The sequence below is a fragment of the Anguilla anguilla genome, chromosome 3, assembly GCF_013347855.1.
Source record: "Anguilla anguilla isolate fAngAng1 chromosome 3, fAngAng1.pri, whole genome shotgun sequence".
Lineage (NCBI taxonomy): Eukaryota > Metazoa > Chordata > Actinopteri > Anguilliformes > Anguillidae > Anguilla > Anguilla anguilla.
This window is the reverse complement of record NC_049203.1, coordinates 55,215,009-55,236,325: the sequence shown is the minus strand read 5'-3', so window position 1 is coordinate 55,236,325 and position 21,317 is coordinate 55,215,009. Positions and strand designations below refer to the sequence as shown.

General features: G+C 44.1%; 1 protein-coding gene and 1 long non-coding RNA gene across 6 annotated transcripts in view; one reads left to right on the top strand and one right to left on the bottom strand.

Annotated features, from left to right (window-relative positions):
- Positions 1-21,317, bottom strand: part of LOC118224015 (connector enhancer of kinase suppressor of ras 2-like) — an 83,135-nt gene that overhangs the window by 23,329 nt on the left and 38,489 nt on the right. For 2 of the 4 annotated variants that reach the window (XM_035411162.1, XM_035411163.1), the window contains exons 8-9: positions 17,870-17,938; positions 10,689-10,835 (exon numbers count right to left, since the gene is read on the bottom strand). In XM_035411162.1, the coding sequence (XP_035267053.1) occupies positions 10,689-10,835; positions 17,870-17,938 (216 nt within the window). The remainder of the gene's footprint in view (positions 1-10,688; positions 10,836-17,869; positions 17,939-21,317) is intronic. The other 2 variants (XM_035411164.1, XM_035411165.1) reach the window with 1 other exon arrangement.
- LOC118224016 lies at positions 19,406-20,686 on the top strand. Of its 2 annotated transcripts, none has more exons than XR_004764549.1 (3): positions 19,406-19,508; positions 19,697-19,845; positions 20,345-20,686. It is a non-coding gene; the product is annotated as an uncharacterized LOC118224016 (long non-coding RNA). The 2 variants fall into 2 exon arrangements; XR_004764550.1 differs by having other exon boundaries at positions 20,348-20,434.

Here is a 21,317-nt window from a genome sequence, read left to right as displayed (position 1 = left end):
GCAGGTCAGAATTACGCTAATATTCACACCTCACTAACACCTACTGTACAAAAGCTAGCTAAATTGTTGAAGCACATATATAAACCACCACTCATACCATTATAAGAGAGTCCAGCTGCTGGCCCTGAAGTACAGTTTACTAAGTGCCACTGACCTCACAGAGCCTCAGGAAAGAGCTCGTCCACTAATACCAATCTCAATCATCCAAATTATATCAAAAAAAGAAGAAAAAAAAGGCATTGCACATTAGGACACTAAAAAAAATCTAAGCATTGCCATGCTATCTTGACAATACACTGTGATAAAATCTCTGGCCATAATGAAAAATTACAAACACAGAAATAAATTCACAATCAGAGCCTGGCTTCACAGATTGTCTCTTACCAGCAGACTTGGCTGCTGAGAGAAGAAAGACAGTGCTGAACAGGAGCTCCACACAGAGCTGCACTTCATAATCAAATGTGATAAATATACACAAATTAGTGAAAATGACTTTCCCAAAATAAAAATGTGACACCCAAACTTCCTGCCTGAAAGACAACAATTTCACATCTTTCTATAAAAGGAAACCTGCTGTACAAATTTGGTGGCACAACATTTGCAATCTACCTCTTGGTGTTGGGATGGGATGTTACAGAATATTGTAGAACCCAGCTAATAAGAACCCACCAGAACTGGTGAGTACGCTCCGATGTGCGACAACAGCCTAGGCACTGTTTCACATGTACTTGGGCCTCAGAGTCAGGATCCCTGCACCTCACATGGAGCTGGGTACAAATCCCAAGAGACCTCTGAGTTCTAGCAGCAGAATCTCAGTCACAGGAGCTCCGAGTACTGAGACAGGTAACTTAAGACCTCTGAATCAGGTTAGAAGTTATAAGACCTCTGAGTTTCTTCTAAGCTAGAAACAAGTCCCCTGACCTCTGAGACAAAGCCAGAGGGGGGTGCTGGCGCCCGCCATGGACTCCGAAATGCAAGTATGCTGCCCAGCACCAAGGCCTAGGCATCGCATTTGTCTCTGGGCTTCTCCTTTTTTTCATAGCTCCTTTCCCTACTCTTATGAACAAAATGTCCTATACATTGTGGTTACAGGTTTTGAAAATGAATGGGGGCAGATAAACTTGTTTTCCTCCACATGACAAAATCCAAATCCTTACATGCCATTGGCATTGAAACACTTGACACAGTACATACGCAGCAATGCACATGAATACTATGCAAAAAGACAGCTATGACAACCAAGACTAACAATATGGTTACATTAGCATGTTACTCCTGATTGTGTTGATTTATTTTGCAATTGCAGTGTGAAGGCATACTGGGAGCATTGATTTCTTATAGTACAAGAAGACAAAACATTCATGCACAGTAATCATTCTGTAGTAGTAAGGGCTTCTAGCAGCCTAGCCATTCCCAAATCGGTCAAAAAAAAACTGAGTCATAGACATTTGTCTGCGATGCCATCACGCCATCACATGGGATGCCTCTTATCTGTATTTTTTCCCCCCCACCGGATAAGGGACGGAAAGCCAGGCGATGCAGTGGAGTATTAATCACGCAAATTATCTCTCTCCCCTCTCCCCTTCTGTCTCCCTCCAGCAAGTCACGACATTGTGATCAAACTGCCGTGTTGATTACCAAAGAGGATGCTGCCATTCTCCCTCCAGGCCTGGAGCTCCTTCATTTCCATGCTAATGAGCACAGATATTCAGGAACACAAACGCAGCAAGAAATATATTTCAGGAAAAATACATTTTTCCTTGGAACTCCCCCTCTCCTCACCACCCACCCCTCCCCCTCCAAAACAGATAAAGGGTTGTGACAGAAGTGACATCCGCCCTTAATAACTGTGCACAGGTACTTAGCAACCAGGAAACACTCGGCAAAAGGTCTCTTGGCAACCACAAATCGGATGGCAACTGGTTAGCCTTGCAAGCAGAGATGACGCTGAAAATGTCAACACTAGATATACCAGGGAACCAGAGTTCAACGACAAGTGATATCTGAAAATGAATTTGTTCAGTTCTTTGATTAAATACAGGCTATTTCACCAACAGAGCCATGGGTACGCTATCTATCAGTAGGAAGAGGTCACAAACATATGCTTGAGCCAATCTAAACCAATAGCACTTCAGAGTGTGAGTTCTGCTTCCCTGACAACACATCTCACATTAATATGAATGAACATGTGAGCCAAAAATACATTTCATAGAAGCCTATGAGGATTTTTAAAGTGACTGTGATTTTCTAGTACACAGTTCAGACCTTAGGTTGTAATATGTAATAGGTTCAGTATCAGTAACAATCTCATTTGCTCTTCCAACACAGTAAAAAATTTAATGTCAGGCTGGCATCATCCTGTAAAGATATCGTCTGGTTTCAAATCACTGCATTGCCCAGGGAGCGAGGGTTTTAGACAGCTGGGGTTTTAGCGGCCTACCCAAATCAACATCAGAGATTAAGATGAGCATTACAGCATGATCGTGATTGGGCTTTCCAAACTGAAGAGGAAACAGGAAAAACAGCTATAAAAAGAAAAATGTAGTTTTTATATCTTGCTCCATGATTTTATAAAGGTATCTCATTGTCATATATAATTTATTTTAAAACTTAACAAGGCAAACAATTGCTCAAAAGAAACAAAGATGTGCATACAAATGAGGCATTAGTGAGTATTCAGCAAACAAATGTGGCATTTCACTATTGGCCAAATGTTTTGTTTTTTTTAATTTGTATAATAATATATACAGAACCACCATATATTCTTCATGAATGTCAGTATAAACATTCTGAAACATTGGGGATTCGCAATCATGTGATGCAAACTCATTTCATTTCATGTTGCAGAGGCCCAAAGTGCACACCAGAATGTAGTGTGCATACAACACATAACGCTACAGGCAGAGTAGGGAAGATCAGGGAAATAACAGTTTTCACCTTTGACTAAATTCTGAAAATATTACTAGAGCTACAGTAAATGAATCATTTTTAACACAAACAACCTACATTCCTTGACTATGATTACATACCATTACATTTCTGGGACATACCATTCACTAGCAATTTGACCAAAAGTACCAGGTGTGAAAAGTTTCTTACCCCGTGAGTGGGGAAAAAAAAAACCAACATGATTTCTGGTTAACATACATAACTCATGTATTCAAATTAATAATAACATACATTTTTGGTGTGCCGCTGAATGGATCTTCAGGTATTAGTGCACACACCAGTGTGCATTACCTAAGTTTGAGTATCTAACAGGGAGTACTATACATCTCCCCTACTAAACAGGAGGGATACCAGGACCCCCCCCAGTATCTAGATGCAGATCCAAACAACAGGTGGTGCTGGGGTGGTAGAGGGTGAGTCCAATTCTGAGCAGCAGCAGTGAAGCCAGTGATTCCAGTAAATACCCCAACCTGTAGGTACCTAGCAACCAGACACTCATTCTAGGCCCTTTCGCTCTAGTCAAGTGGAAAGTCAGCTGTATGCTAGGTTCACTGTCAATCACATACCTTAGTATTAGAATTAAATTTGATCTAGAATGTTGTCTATCATTGATAGCAAGCTAGCCACCTACTCTATAATTTGCTTCAAAACTACAGCTATACTGTCGTAGCAAAATCATAGCGAATATTGTCTTACAACACAGTAAAGTGGACACTTGCTAGATTGAATAAATATTGCACATATTTTCACCAAACTGCTTAGTTAGCTCAGTGCTGATGTTTAATGTAAAACAAGTGTTCTTTATCATACATTTCAGCTTCTGCAATCCCATGCATTCATAGTTTTTTTTTTTTTTTTTAAGCTAGATAGCACATTGCGCGCACACACACACACGCACTCACATACACACACAATTCCCTGCTCAAATTTAGCTCATGCTAGCTAGTTAGCCGTCAGCCATAAGTAAGCCGCAACAAGGCACAAGGGAACTTTTATAGCTCATAAGGAAAAAGGAATGTTACGTGCGTTTTACTGAATGTTGACATTGCCTTGACAATCTATTTAACTTTGCCTGTGACTAACGCATCTGGGGAGTGTTAATTTTCTAAACTGTCACCGATAAAGAACAAAATGAGATCTCCATGGGACGAGAAAAAGCTGAGCAGTCTCACTCGCAAATCCTTAGAAAGTGACTTGTTAAGCGACTTGGATTTCAGTGATATCATTACATCACTCCTCAGCTTGAAAAGCAAGAAAGAAGAGCTTCTAAATAGGTAGGCTGCCTCTCTCTTGTTTCATTAAAGCCCTGACTTACTTGGAATGTTAGTGTGACATATTATTTAGATTATTAGGCCTATCAGACTACATTGAACCCATAAGCAGGTGACTCCTCCACTGTGTAGGCCTATGCTTATGGCTGCTGTCCTTTGTTTTTTTGGATTTGACTCCCTGCGGATTCTTATGGTATATCATTGTGCTGCTGAAGATATTCTTTAGTTGAAACTGACTGCAATCTGTAATTGATGTGTTATTCACGTGTGAGCTGTTTGGTGAATAGCAGTAGGCTTACATATTGGCTGTGTATTGATTCAATAGGCCACATGAGCATTCATGTTCAGTAGGCTATCGTTCCTCTGTTGTGCAGTTGTCTGATGGCAGCAATAATTCTGTTGTTGAGCTGTTGTTGATTTCACCACATGAAAGTAAATTAGGCCTAAACCTAGCACTTATGCTTTTCTGTGCTATCATGTTTTTAAAAAGTTATATTTATCTATTTATTAAATTTTATTTTTTGGGGGGATGGCGCTAAAGGCTGTCATAGCCTTGGGGCCCACATAGTCTTAATCCGGCCCTGGTCTATATATATCACTTTCACACACAAAGTTCAAGTTCAGTTTCAGCAGAAAGTTCAGTTCAGTTTAAGCAGCATAGACACATAGGCTGCTCATTTCTAGCCCATTACGGGCTTTCAAACTTTGTAGCCCAAACAGGAGACATTGTAGTGAACAGCACCAAGGTTTTGCATTCAGTAATGCACCTCCATCTTTTCCATGCACCGTATCGTGCGTTAAAACACAGAAGACATGGCGGTCAATGTAACAGTAAAGGTTAGAGATAGCCACCAAATTTATGCAAACAAACACAGCCAAGCTTCAGTTGCAATGACACCAGAGGAATAGGCAGAGGAGGAAGAAACTGCACCAGCGCCAATGAATGTGAACGACTTGCTGAAAGAGGAAAAAAAAAAACACCCAACATAACAAAAAATTGTCCAAATTATGAAAAGCTGCCCAAAGCCATTTCCCCCACACAATAAAAAAATAGCTCAATTGAGACAACACTGCCTGAAATACGTCAATCAAGCGCCACTTAGAAAGTATCAGCGTGAGTGTTACATTTTGCCCCATGTTACATTTGGCCCCGTGCTCCCCTACTGGAGCCTGCACCGGATGCTCCTTCCTACAAAGCCTGGCTTTCCTGTTAAGCAAAATCCTGATATCACTCAGGGCTAGTTTTAATGGATACAGCACTGGGAATGCTGGCTCTGTAGAGAGGAAGAGGTTGTGGGAGAAGGCAGTCTTCCCAGGCCTGCTCGGGATTATGACTGGGATTGAGAGAAAACAGTAATTTGCTAATTACAGCGACAGGCTGGCTGTCTCGGGTGGGACGCAGAGCGTTGAGCTCAGCTCAGCTCCGACAGTAAGATTACACACCACCACGGGAGCGAGAAGGTCAGGATCACAGCATGCAGAGCAATGCAATTTCACCTCCACAAAACAGCACTTATAGCAAAGGATTCATAACCAACTTCTTTTTTATTGTCATGAAAGGATGACTGCAGCGGTAGAGTGCAAAGGTACTAGAGATAAGGCTTCATAAACCCCATAGTCAATGGGGGTTTGACCACATTCCGTCAATCTCACAGCTAAATTCTTTCATCTCAACAGCAAAGCACTTTGATAGATTCAAATCAGTGAGCCGCTTACAGCACATGCAAAGTCTACTGAGGGGAAAACGAGGCTTTATGAACCCCAAAAAGGGTGGCCCTACCATGTGCGATCAGTCAGTGCCAGCCCACACTCAGCCCCACCATCACAAGCAAAATGGACAATGTTCAGTCCCCATCAACCCTGATCAAAACTTTTAGAAGATCAGAACCCCCAGGCACCAGCCTCTGCTTCGCAGTGTGGGGAAGCAGCAGTTGTCTTTTACAGCTTTGATCAACGTTCAGATGCCGTTTAATTGGTTCAATGGGTTGTAATATTAAAGTGATTAAAGACGTGGTTAAAGATTCTGTAATTGCTGGGGTTTACTGGAAGCTCTGCCCTCCAGTGCTAGAATTGAGTGTCTTCATTAGAAGCGTTTCCTCAGAGACGTACTGTATTCTGCTGCACACAAACTTTTGTTTTCTTATGCTGCGCTCGCATGCTAGCAGTAGCAGCCGACGGCTAACTGGATATAAATGAGGCGGCGACGGAAAGCTCCGCCGCCGCCGCCGTTGAATACCGCACAGCTCAACTCCGGAACCTTCCGTCTAGCTCAAATCTTTCAGCATTTGCCTTCATTCCGTAAAGGAGGGACAAAGCATCATTTTTTAAGAAGCAACATGAAGGATGGATGGGGTGACCCTGAACGTGCTTCCCCCTCCTGTCTGTTTACCCAGCGCAGGTAAATTAATGAGACGGTGAGTCCTCCCCCTCCCCATCCATGCTTGTACAGTACCATGCGCCTTTCCAAAATAATAAAACTACATCCTGCCAAATCGCCATGGCAACATTTACATGAGGTTTACTGTCCTGCATTAACGACTGGCACGACGTCAAAATGTGAACATTAGTCATCTCATAGGTTCAGCAACAGGTGATGCACTGGAAATTCAGTGCAAAACTTATATCAGAGCACACACATCTTATGAATTTGAAAGAGTAGAATCATTACTTAAATCTCTTTTGCCTTATTCTAAAATAGGGCGGCAGCAACTGTTTTGCCATACAGTCCTCCACCCAAGTATTAACAAAGCCCAACTTTGCAGCCCATCATGAGAAGGGTACTGAGTGGTATGGCTCCAGGTATTTGTTAATTATGTAGGCGTATGTAATATAAAGATAAGTGATAAGTAAGTAAATACATAACAAAGGACCACTAGTTTATTTGCCATATAATCATATCTGCTTTACACAGTGAAGGAATCAGCTTACTAAGAACACATTTAAATCATATCAGCTCATTTACAGATTTTAAATCAAAAGATCCTCATGAAATGTTCAGTGAAAGATTTAAGACCGTCTGTCCTCGGTCATGTAAAACTGTTTTGCCCTGATGAGACGTGAGGTGGGGTTCGTAGGTTGGCCGTCTCTCGAGCCACATGCACCTTCTGACCTATTATCCTTTCTCTATCTCTTACCATCTCTGCGTTCCTCCCATCTGAATAAAGCCAAACAAGGGGACAGTCTGTCTGCTGTCCTTTTAATAATAACAAAAACTGTCTGGCTCTGGTGTGTATGGCAAAACAAAATCATTATTGTGCCTACTCCCGGTGAGCTGTGTTGCAAGAAGTTTAATTTCACAGAGCAGCTGAGTACAACGATCCGTCTGTACGCTCAAATCACCCCTGAGGAACTGGAACACAGTCCAGCTCATTTCAAAACCTGGGCAGTTCCCTGCTACAAACAAATACCGCAGCAAAACATGTGCTGGAACCTGCAATGCCTTAAACAACACTTCATATAAAAACACACCATTGTTTTGCACAACTGCATGACAAATCTGAACACACTTGACCAACACTGCACCACACTTCAGCAAGGAACCTCCTTGTGGTACCCAGCCCAAATACAGAACACAGCTTCACAGGGTGTGTAAAAAGCTGGATGAAATCAGAACGCTTTTACTGGAACATTTTGAGAAGCTTTTTCACTTTTTTTTAGGTCAGACTACTCACTGCGAACAAGAGCCCTTCAGTCAAAATCGCTCAACATAGAAAATAGTGCGGAAATCATCTTATGAAATAAGCATCAGAGGGTACAGAAATAACTGGCGGGTACTGTAGCACAGCAGATTATGGATTACAGTCACGTATGGCAGGTTGTGGAGGTCAGGGATGGGTGTGAAAGAAAAAAAACCCTCCCCAGGCCTGTGGGAGCAAACAGACTGCTGCTTTATATCACACGACTGCCAGGTTCTGCCACTTCATATGCGCACACACACACATTAACACACACACACACACACACAACATACACAAACAGAACATAAACAAATACACACACATACACACACAAACACTCACAAACACACACCCACACACACACAAATACACACACATACAGCACACACCCACACACCCACATACACACATATAGAGTACACACACACACACACACAGCACGCACCCACACACACGCACATCATTCTCTCTACAGGCTGGAGTCTGCTTGTGCATACTCTCCACAGTATTCACTATGCACGATTTGGACACCCCTGAGCAGGCTGCACAGCGAGAGAAACAGAAACACAGTTTCACAGAACTGTTGTTCTGACGCTGCCTCGGGATTATGGCTGCCATTGTTGCAGAGTGATCTGTAGCATCTTCCTCATTTTATTGTTGTGGTTGTTTGCTGCTGGAATGTGATTGGCACCGCTATGAGGCACTTCAGCTGCGCGCAGTCCCGAGCAGGTGGCTGCCTGCTCTCCGTTCTGCTCGTCCCCATGCAAAGCCGGGCACAGAGAGCTCTTTCCAGAAGCCTCCGCTGGATAGAACTGCATTGAGCGCAATGATTTAAGTGCACCGAGAGCTGGCTCAGCACACCGGAGCACTGTCGGCGGTACGGCAATAAAGAATCCCAGAGACAAGCGTTTAATCCCGATGTGAAGCAGACAGTGCACAAAACCAGTACGCTGTGCTGTTTTAAATGCCGGCTGTGTCTCGGCACGGTTCACTACATGCGTGCTCTGACACAAGCAGACAAAATCTCAAATATTGAGCTTCTAATAAGCCAAGAAGCCACGGAATTGCTGGGCTGAAGCGTCAGAAATGGACCTAGACAAAGAGAAAGAGAAACATAAAGGAAGCGAGAGCGAGAGAGACAACTCAGCGAGATCAAGGAAGGCATACCGTATGAAAATGAATTAGTCTAATGCGCTTCTAAAAATAACAGCTGTGTGATCCAGGGCTCCCCAAGCGATCCGCAAGGGAGCTCTCTGACGTCAGCCCACACCCCCAACCCCTCTCCAACCTCCTCCTCCTTCTCCCCCTCCCCCACGCCAACCCCTCCTCTCCGAACCCATTCTCCATGCAGTCCCTGCCCCCCCTGCCTCCCTCAAAGTGCAGATAGGATGAAGGCTATGTTGAGATTCAGCGATCTTCCTGTGAAGCATTTCCCGTGGACCCCATCTTGTATGGGACACCAAAATTTTAGCTCCACGGATCTGGCCTTTGCTCCAGTGACGAGTAGCAGAAATTCTAAGAATGTCCGCATTTCATATGCAGAACACACCGCAGAATCTTCTTGCATTAGGGGAGAAACTCAGAATGGGCAGGAAATCGATGCTGCCCTTGAAAGAATGCTCCGTTGTGGACTGGGTGCCCATCCACGTCCAGTTCTTTTTCAACCAGGGTGAATAGGATGGGAGGGAAAAGGGGGTAGGGCTTTAGAAACAGGGGAGTTGTATCTAAAGTGGACATGACCAGCTGTGATGAAATCCTGTGATCATTACAAATGTGACTTCATATATGAGACCGTCATGGTACAGTACATACAGCTACTACACATCCAGAGAGGAGTTGTCTTTATGAACAAATGACACCAATTAGTGGCATGAAAGGAAATTTACTTTAAATATATCAAATATATTACTGGAAATGTATCTTGTCTTTCATACTATACTTTATGTTTATGTTTACATTATTTCAAAATGCACTTGAAATGCATATGCATTTCATATATTTCATACGAGAGTGTGGTCATTTTTCTTTTTTTCTATTTGAAGAATATATAGCACAAAACTGTTTATAAGACATGGTAACCTTATACCACAATTGCTTCCATTTCTTCTGCACCTACTGAACATAGTGCAAATGCTGCTCAGCTACAGTAAAATATTAATTCAACAGCGCTATTATGCCATAACACCTACAGTCAGATAAGAGCTTTCTCCAGGGAAGCTGTCCAAATAGATATCCCCCTACACATATCTCCTTCCCTGTAGCATTACTAAACAATTAATGGTGACCCCATATTCTAGCCTCTACCTTTCCTTCCTCATGATTATTGTCCTCTACAATAATTAAGATTATTGTAGCAAGATTGATTTTTAGATTGAGGTGCCGGGCCAATTATTTTTAATTAATTCTTTACATTTCCCGGTAGGACACTGGCTGAACCAACCAGAAGAACTCTGAGGAGTCTACACCTTCCATTCAATGCAAAGTTCAGTGAGCTGGGGATGAAGGGATTAAAGCTACTGCACCCTACTTTGACAAAATGTCTTTACTCCAAACACCTGCTACAGGACTTTGTTCTGTGGGGCTTTGCTTTAGATCTGAATCATGAGGGTGTCCAGTGAGTATTTGTCGCCGCGACTCCATCTCAACGGCCGTGATGGACAAATTAATGATGTCCTCAACCAGGCCAGGTTGAGCTGGTGTGAAGGGCTCATGGACAATGGAGCAATGAGATGATGAAGTAGGGCTTGAAGGGGGGTGGGGTTGGGAGAGGGGTTGGCAGGGTTGGAGTTACCTGGAGAGCGAGGGGTTTCCAGCGCACGTTCTTCAGTAAGGCGGGAGCAGAGGTCAGGGTGTTCTGCGGCCTCTTCTTCAACGTTAGGATGACTCCATTCGGGTCCTCCCGAAGAGCGTTGACCAGGTTCTTCAGCTGCCAGCCCACCTGAGGAAGCACACACACAGTGCCACAACAACCACAGCCTCGGCCTTTGCCTGTTCGCCCAAAGCCCCTCCCACAGGACAGGAGGTCCTAGCCAGCCCACCTGAGGAAGCACACACAGTGCCACAACAACCACAGCCATGGCCTTTGCCTCCCCGCCCACAGCCCCTCCCACAGGACAGGAGGTCCTACAGCAGCCAAAAACGACAAGGCAAAGAGGGCACTGTGCATCATTAAAGGAGCTACTCAGCAGTATTCATTGCCAGAACAGAAAGAAAATCACCCATTTCACCAAAAAATGGTGATGTGCTAGAAAAAACAAATAGTTCTTCAAAGATCCCCACCACTTCATTCAAAGCTGTCCAAATGTTGAAAAAATAAGACGTTTTGCAGGGCTAGCTAAGTTTAAAGGCAGCTAAGAATCATGTTGATAACCTTTGCACATTATATATGTATGCATACATACATCATTCTGCACTGTCAATCCATTTTAATTTTCAGGATGATTCTTGATCTCTCTCTTTCTCTCGCTCTCTCTCTCTCTCTCTCTCTCTCTCTCTCTCACACACACACACACACAAACACACTTTCACAAACAAATACATACACATTCATTCACACAGGAGCACACATGCACAAACAAACACACACACATGCAAAAATGGTTGCTCAAACACAGTAAACTGCATGTATACCGACATTTAGCAGATACTCTTATCCAGAGCGATTTACAACGCAAACACAAGGGCAAAGACCAGGGATAATATATAATAATTCACTCAAGAGGAAAAGTACAGTCTCAAGACCAGACATGGACTTGACAACTTGTCACCTACCCTATTTACCATTAAACAAAGTTATATGAACAAAAAACAAAACTAGCCTAATAAGCTAATCTATACAAGTAAGATAAAAGAACAACAGGCTCTGAAAACAAAAAAGAAGCTACACCATATCAGGTGTTATGGCTAGGTAAAAACACTAGGTTCAGGGTGGAGGAGCAAGTCCCCCATTGCACTAATTAATGGGTAATGTTACTATACAGCAGATGCTTTACCAGTAAATATTTCGTACAAATACAGGCCCAGATAGGAAGGAAAAGTTCATCAAGTGCTTCAGATTCATAGAGAATGGGCAAAGCAGCAGGCAGAGCGATCAGTAGCCTTTAGCCTTTAGCGACAGGGGCCTTCTCCTGACCGCAAGCCTCATCTGCCTGATGAGCTGCCAGAGCCAGGGGAGCCTGATCTCTGACCGGCCCATCCAAAGGATCAGGGAGAGTTCAGCTGGCCAGGGACTTACAGCTGAAGGGACGGGGCAGCAGGGTTAAGGAGTGGTATGTTTGCATGTCACAGCTCATACAGATGGCTAAAGCTCTGCTCTCTGAGGACCGGTCTATGCCACCTGTGAACGCATCATTTCCCTGCTCAGCAAAACACCTGCCCAAAACAAAGCTCCAGTAACCCAGGTGTTGGATGAACAGTACTGGGGCTATGTATGAGGTTCATAATGAAGTTTGGTATAATGTATACAAGAGGTTTGGAATTGTGGGGTTTGGTATGATGGCAGTGGTTGTTACACAGTGCTGAAGTTGGGTATGATGTTTATAAAGGGACAGGTGTTGGTCATACAGTATTAGAGTTGAGTATGCTGTTGGTTACACAGCATTAGAGTTGAGTTTGATGTTGGTTATACAGTATTTGAGTTGGGTATGATGTTTATGAGACAGGGGTTGGTTAAATGAAACTGGTGCTGGGCATGTTGTTTATAATGAGCTAGGGGTTGGCTATACAGTATTGGAGCTAAGTATAATGTTTATAGGGTTTGTAATGTGGAATAACACAATCTAGGAATGGACATGAAAGACAGCAGCATGTGCAAAAGGAACATTTTTCTCCCAATGAATTACTGAATTTATTATTTTTTTCTTCTTTGGATAAAATCCCCGCAGGTCTCCATTATTTTCTCAGATGTAATTAATTATGCATGATCGCACTGCTCCATTTTTGTTCCCCTGATTGTATAATGTATGTATGAACTCCACTTTTTTACAGAATTATTAAAAATCGGCCTCATTATTTTCACCATTTGTCTCTCTTGCAGTACCCAGCCACAGGAGGAACCTGGAAAGGGGCCGGAGCTGAGTAGAGTGAATGGTTGACTGGCTGTGTGTGTGTGTGTGTGTGTGTGTGTACGTGTGTACGTGTACACGTGTGGACTTGCACTTGAAGACAGTGTCTTTTTTCATTAAGAATATTTCTAAATTCTTTTTGCCTCTACATGTACATCCCTATAGTAAGTGAATAAGAATCATCATAATCATAATAATAGGACTTTCAAACAGAGCAAAAGCATACAGTACAAATGCAGTTCAGAATTCACAATTAGGTACAACATTGGTTCAGCTTCGCTGGTAAGGCTAAGTGCAAATTTAGCCCTAGTTGACAAGAATAGATCCATAGTTTTACACACACGTGCACACGCGCATGCACGTACACACACACACATTCCATTCTGCCAGACATTGCTGAGATTACCCTAGGGGCATGCAATGTAAGCAGTGGTGCAGCTGGGCTGAAGCAAGCCTTCTCCTTCTCACATATTCACCCACTCCCGCGTTACTATCACCACACTGCCCGTGGGCACTGTGTGTGTGTGTGTGTGTGTGTGTGTGTTTCTGTGTTTGTGTGTTCATGTGTGCATGCATACATTTGTGAATCTATTCACTTATTTGGTATTGTTTCTTGGATGTATCACTGTGAACATGTATCTTACCCAGATTCTTTGTTTATAAAAATAAAAAATGGCTACCAAATGTCAGTCTGAAACACCATACTCCTCAATCTAAAACATTGAACAAGACTATTCCTCCTCAAGGGCCAAACCAGAGCTGGCTGCCATTTCTGAGCCTGCATTTACAAAGGTGTGACTATGAAAAATGTAACGTATATTAAAACAAGATCAATTATTCAGCTCTAAATGCATCTTGGCTGGGGAAGGGGGGGGGGGGGGGACCAGACAGCTTTCTACAGACTTACAACCACTCTGCCAATCTGACACATTTATTCTGCCTAGCAGAGACACTTTCAACCCCTTTTAAAGTGTCAGAGCCATAACATCATATATACACAACAATCCATGGCACTGTTTCACCTTGTTAGCTTCAAAGAAGACACATTTTCTCATCTTAGTGCCAAATAATTTCTCCCCTGGCCATAATCACCGATTGCATGCAAATGGTACGTAGCGGTTATAGTAAGATAACAAGAGTAATAATTTCACAAGCTGTATTGTCAGTACCTTTATTTGGTATTGACTACAGCCCCGATGCATCTCCTCAACTAATGATCAAAGATGCAGTGTGCAGAGCGCTTGCATTTCCTCCTTCTCCGGCAGCGAGCTCAGGCAGCGAGCTCAGGCTCCTCGCTGCAGATGGCTAATGGAGGGTTTGAAGCAGCGGCAGTGCCTGGGGAATGATGCGTTCTGTCTCCTCCCAGGTCGAGGCTCCGCAACTGGGAGGCATCAATCATCCCCGCTCCAGAGAACTGGGAGCCTGATCAGAGCAGCGTAGCATCCACCCACAGCACAACAGGAATCCATCCACACCCTGAGGTGAGCCCGCCCACATCCCACCGTAAGCCCGCCCACAGCCGCATTAGGGTCTGCCCAGACCCCATCCAGAGCCCGCCCACATCCCACCGTAAGCCCGCCCACAGCCCATCCAGAGCCTGCCTACAACCTTTTCAAAGCCAATCCAGAGCTAGCTGGCACACCACACGTTATTGCTGGAAACATCAGGAAAATGTGTATCAAATTTTCTACCTTGCACTGCTGATATACACAAAGATACAAGCACATGAACGCATGCAATAGGTGCATAATAGACAGTTCAACCATCTGAAATTGATTTCTAGGTGACTTAGCCATCTGTTTTGTGGAGATTACAATTTACAGTTGCAATGTAATCATTTGCCAGTGGCTTTCAGCCAAAGCACCTTGCAACAGTGCATTTTATGTTCAAGCTGTCCAAGAGACAGTTTTATTGAAGGGGAAACTAGGGGATGGATTGCAGTGGACGGGATATTTCAGGACATTTTTATTACAGCAGACTGCATACACACACACCAGTCAATTTTTCACAAAATCTTAATAAAACAGACATGCTCAGTGATAACAGACCATTACTGGGAGATGTGACATATACATATACACTTCCCATATTCACAGTCCACCAATCAGCAAACACCGTGAGAAGGTGGGTGTGTCTACGAGGCTTTCCACGATGAAGCTCCTCATAAGAAACTTAACAAAACCCCATTTCAAAGTTGTTGTCTTGTTAAACGGTGACTCAATGATCATTCAGCCCCGATGAGTCACGCTGAGTCACTAGCCTTCTGGTTCTGACGGCAAGGCACATAAATAACATTCGATCAGAACACTGACTAAAGCAACACATGGTGAGAGAGAAATGGGTGACCGCGCAACAGGCCTGACCTCCAAAGCGCTTCTGCTACAGTCAGAAAAATCTTCCCCGCAGACACTGGAGCTAATGGGACTGAAACGTAGGCCTTCAGATAGCAGACCCAGACAGAACAGAACTCGGTGAGTCACGTGACCCAGGGCCCTGAGATTTCGATGGCTCACACAGAGGAAGAGAGCGAGGGGCAGACATGTCTATCTGCTTCGGTGGAGGGTGAAGAGATGTACAGTTATGACACCAAAACACGAAGCCCGTCGATCACTCTGCAAGCGTACGAGGCTGTGTCCACTATCTTATGCATGAAAAAAGCACTTTTTAGACATCCCCTGACACACAGCCTGACTAGGTTCACTGTGCGGAGAGGGACACTGCTGTAAACCGTGATCTCATTACTACGGCTTTTGCACACTTCCACAGATAAATCACTGATCACCCCTATTAGTGGATCAAATGAAATCTTGAAAGAGAAATTCCTCCGTGATGTCACCTACCATGTCATTACTCGAGTGTCATTGACAGACGACCTTTCATTTCAACCATGAAATGATTAACCACGGGTCCAGAAAGCCAGAAATAATTCAAATTCCACTCAAGCTCAGCTGTGCGAACTCCATCCTCAGTCATCTGCGCTCTTCAACAAGACCAGCTGGCGACTCCACATTCACTCATCTGCACTCTTTAACAAGTCAATCTGCACAGACCCCACCCTCAGTCATACGCACTCTTTAACAAGTCAATCTGCACAGACTCCACCCTCAGTCATCTGCACTCTTTAACAAGTCAATCTGCACAGACTCCGCCCTCACTCATCTGCACTCTTTAACAAGTCAATCTGCGCAGACTGCACCCTCAGTCATATGCACTCTTTAACAAGTCAATCTGCACAGACTCCGCCCTCATTTATGTGCACCCTTTAACAAGTCAATCTGCGCAGACTCATTTTGAATAAATTATATTGCTGGTTAGTATTCGTCCTCACCGTCCCCACAATCACAGTCATACAACTGAAATACTTGAGTATAGAAGTACGGAAGGTAGAATGATAGAAGCAGGGGTAAAAATATCACAGTTAGCTGCCGCAGTGAACAACCAGTCATTTTACCATCAGAACACTGTCTCAGTGCAGTCTTCGGCAGAAGGTATGAGAAGCAATGTTGACTGTGGGAAGTTAACACACCGAAAATGTAGGCAGTTCAACATGGGACATTACACTACATTAACGGCTTTGGGGTATTTGTCAGTCCAAGAAATGCATAAGCTGAGCAGAACATTAACATTTCACCACAGCATGTGCAACTTCAATGAGAAATCCAAAGGGAAGATGCCTACCCTCCTCCTCTGCCTATTCCAAGTTTGTGTCACTGGATGCTTGGCATGAAAACATTAGTTTTCCTACTAGTACATACATTTTACCAAAAACACCAAAAACGAGTTTGCTAAATCAAAAGAGAAATGATTATAAAGCGACAAAAATATTCCAAAAGCATCAGACGAAGCTATAAAAGCAAAAAATGAGTAAAAAAGTTATAGCTGTTGAAGCAGCAAAGGATGAAGATTCAGTGAGAGGTGAAAAGGAGAGGTTAGTGTGCGGAAAATGAACGGAAACCACAGGCCAGTTCCCAGTACTGAAGTAATATGGATGCACCATAGCAATTTTATCGCTCTAGAGATTTAGCAACCTTGTGAAATTAAGAAATATTTGAGAGTCAGTATATGCTATATACTTTTGCTGCAGTTATAAATTGAAGGCATGGTAGACTGACCTAAACTGCCAAGTGAAAGGACTGATTTCACATTTATTAAAATCTTTGGCTGATGCGGAAGAAAGGGGTACATATTATTTAGCATCAAGCTAAGGTGTTACGAAGGTCATACTTTCTCTGCAAATATTCCACATCCCTGTAGTCCAGTGATAACTTGTTTTATGTTTGCTCTACAGGTACGTCTCTTTACAGACAAAGAGGTCAAGAGATACATCATGAGGATGAAGAGCTGAAAGCCATCATTCAGAGCTCAGAGTGACCGTGTGAGTGACAGTGAGTGGCCACAATGCAGTGATTCACTGCAGAAACAGATCATTTCTCCAATGGGGTGTTTCTCCCATTTCAACATTCTTCACCTGTCCAAGATTTCACAAAGCACATTTGTGACTTTGGAAAACGCACATAGCAACAGCGCTAGTTTTTAAAGTCTTTAAAACGACGTGTTGCCTCGATTTCACAGTTCTAATGCACCTGGTCATGAAAATGTACATAAAATGATCAATTATTCAGGTCAATGCCACAGTAGCAACAAGAAAACAGGATTTAGGGTGGCCAGCATGGCGTCTTCGATGTGTTTTTACTGAAGACCCAGTGACTGGGCATTAATTCACTGCTCTGACAACAAAGGCAAATGAAAATGAAAGGGCAAGGTTAACACATGGCACTGTAAAATGGCTGTGTGACTGTGGGCAGAAGGGCAGTGCAGCTGTTTCTGAGCAGTCAGCGCTGACCAATCCCACGCCGCAGGGGCGGGGCCACGAGGTTAGGGCAAGGACGCAAGGCTGCGTCGGACTCACCACTGTCTGGTGGTTGACCTGGATCACCTCGTCCCCGGCGTGGATCTTCTTACACTGGTCTGCTGGAGACTGCGGATGTCGAGAAGCACGGAGGAGAGGAGACGAGAGGAGAGGAGGAGAGAGGTGAGGCGAAAGGAACTTTAACAACTGTTTCAGTGGTCACCAAGTTGTACTTAAAGATGAAACATAATGAACATAATCAGGACAAAATTTTAAAAAAAATATTAAATCAGATATTAAAAATAGGATGATTTCTCCAGGGCGGAACATTACATTATTATGTACCAAGGTTTAATTAAAATGTATCAGTCTATATTTCTTTTTTTACTCTTTGCACACTTGAAGAGAAAGAGTAGAGAACAGGGAGAGAACTGTGCACCTTCAAACTTGCTCTGCTCAACATTACTGTCTGCACCCACTACCATTCTATTTCCCTCTCACCGTTTTCCCTCAGTGACATCAACAATACCCACTGCTGATGGCAGCATAACCAGATATGTTTCAATGCATTCAATTAAAACCCAATGTAACATTGCTTCCTTTTAATACTGTATTTTTTTCAAGGTTAGGCAGCTAATGAGCCTGTGCCACACATATTATCTTCCTCCTGAAACAGAACTCTGTGTCCAAAGATCCTCGTGCAGGAAGAATAAAAATTATAACCTGGCTGGCTCCATGGTGGCAAGCACAGATACACTGATGGCCAGTGGCAGATACAAGTCCCACTGTATCACAGCAGAGCTTAACACTGCCATGGGATCATCCCACTACACAGAATAGTAGGAGTTAATGAAGAGCACTGTGTCCACCAAACCCTCTCAGTGGATCTCATTCTTTTCAGAAGCTTGCATCGCTTTCCAACAAATGAGGCCCTATGGAGTTTCAAAGCTCTCTCCCCCTCTCCGTCTCATTCTCTCTCTCTCTCTCTCTCTCTCTGTCTGTCTCTCTCTCTTTCATTCTCTCTCGCATACACACACACACACACACACACGCACACACACACATACATATACACACCCTGGCTTTGACAGCTCATTAATTAAAAGAGGCACATTGATTGCAGCCATCTGCAAACGCAGAGCCCTCCTCGCCTGCCGGTGCATTTTTTTCCTGCCGTTCCCACCACTTATTATCCACCCAGCCACCAATTACGGGCTCCCAATTAACTGCACTAATTGGGTGCTTCACCCAGAGACAAAACAAGGGGGAGATTTCCCAGAGATTAGGGCAGGCAGTGGTCCAAGAGAATGCCAGGAAGGGGGGGCCCGAGGACACAGCAACATACTATATCTCTCTGAGGACTGAACCAGAGTGAACTGAGGAGAGGAGACACACTTGAAGAACTTTCTCGCAAAGTCATGATCCCTTCACCCATTTCCAGTCTCAAGCATGGTGATGTCAGGAGCTGCCAATCATTGACTTGTTGAACCAATAAAATGTTTGGTCACTCCACAGCAACACACTGAGAATGTAGCTCCTCCCTCTGTGGAGCATTAAATTCCCTGAAGTAAGTGAAAATTTGTTTGTGTGCTCCACAGAAACATACAACGATCGGTTATACTCCAAGAAGCTCCACCCATTTTTGATGTGATGAAGCCTCCTTCTCTCACTGCTAATTTGCATTGAAGACCATGAAAGGGTACTGGCTAACACACGTAACTGGCAGGTTAAATACCCTGTGACCCCTCACGTGTACTGTGTGTGGAGACTGGTCATTGGTATCGCCATTTCAGCATCACACCTGATGCTTTTTCATATTCTGTCACACTGCCAGAGCACATGGACACAGAAACTGTACCTCTACTGTTCTCCCCTCTCCTTTCCTAGCCACCCAGCAAAGGGCACTGTCTCCCAGGAAACGGTGCCATTGCATAGGGAAAAGATTCGCTACCCTGGCAGCCAATCAGAAGCAGCAGTGGGACCAGTGGCTAGGTTTTTGCCCATGTCCAGGAAGAAGGGAGGGAGACAAACACAAGGTGCAGTGGTGGTGCTGAGTGCTGCTGTCTCCATCACAACCAATTCAGCTTCTTCCCAGCCAGCTGATGACCTGCAGTAGATATTTCTGTGCCTCCCCCCCCCACCCTCAACACCAGAGCACACCCCCCTTCACACAGTGTCCTTGATGGAGCCAGCTCCTGCTAGCAGCATGTCCTTGCAAATGCTAAGGGGCAGACTAAGCTGAGGGCCAGTGCAATGTACACTTGGTCTCAAAGCAGTCCCTCAATGTGTCATCTCTTCTGTCGCTGTGCTTGGCCAAAAGTACCACTGAGATGAAGTGGGCTTAGAAGATGAAATTAGTCCTGTGATGGATAGCATGAATGTTCGCACCTCTCTCTACCAGAAGAGAAACTACTTGGCAGAGACAGGGATGTCTTACTGAAAACACACACACTGGTCAGAACACCCTGAGTCATTAGTATGGGACCTGATCATTTTTTTCTTTCTTTTCTTTCCTCCCACCATGCTATCAATCAGCAGGTGCCTGGCTACGGACGATCTGTTGCGGACTAATCCCCTCTAACAAGTTTGCTTGGAAGCAAGGCGGATCTGGCTGTGAAGATTAACTCGTCTCACTTGAGGAGACAGGCTTTGGCAGTGCCTGGAAAAGTGGTAACTGCGCCCATTCGGTTGTCGCCGCGGAGACCACTGAAAACGGTGGCGCCATGGTGTGCCGAACACCTGCTAAGCCTGTGGCGAGGCTCACGTGCCAGTGGCTCCGGGATCCCTGGGGATAGGCTGTGTTTGTGTGTGCTGCTCTGGAGCTCAGCGGACTGGTATTCAGCGGGGTCGTCATTGTGTCAACCACAAGGGCACGCAAGAGCTCTACTGTCCTGAATTAGTGTGGGTGGAGTGATCCTAAACTTCATAAAATGGATGGAGCCATCATGCGGTTTTGGCGGCTACCCCTCAAACTGAATCACGTAATTTGTTAAAGAGAGCCAAGTCTTTTGTTTGGGTCATAAAATGTAAAGCTAGAGCTGCAGTAAGCAACTTTCTCGATGGCCAGAATGTTGTGAAAACATTTTTTAAATCATAACACCCATTGGCTCTGTCCACAGAGAAAGAGACACACCACCACCACCACCCCCTTCCCACGTCTCCACACACCTCGTCATGAACGCACGTCAACATTTCGAGCTATGACTCCTCAGCAAGCAGGATTACAGGATTACAGACTGGCAGAGCAACAATAAAAATGTCAGCTCCCAGAGTCCAAGTAAAGCAACAGAATATTTTTTGATGTTGCTGATACTGATGACGCAATAAAACATTTTCCATTTAGTAACCGAGTTTGGTACCAAGCTAATGAAGTGATGGTTTTGCCTAGTCTGGCTTTGCGTAGTCTAAAGGTAGATATCTGCTTGTTGGTTCGCAATAGCTAACATTAGCAAAATACTTTTTATTGATCTGAATTGTTGAACAAGGCTACCCTCTATCCCAGGGTTAC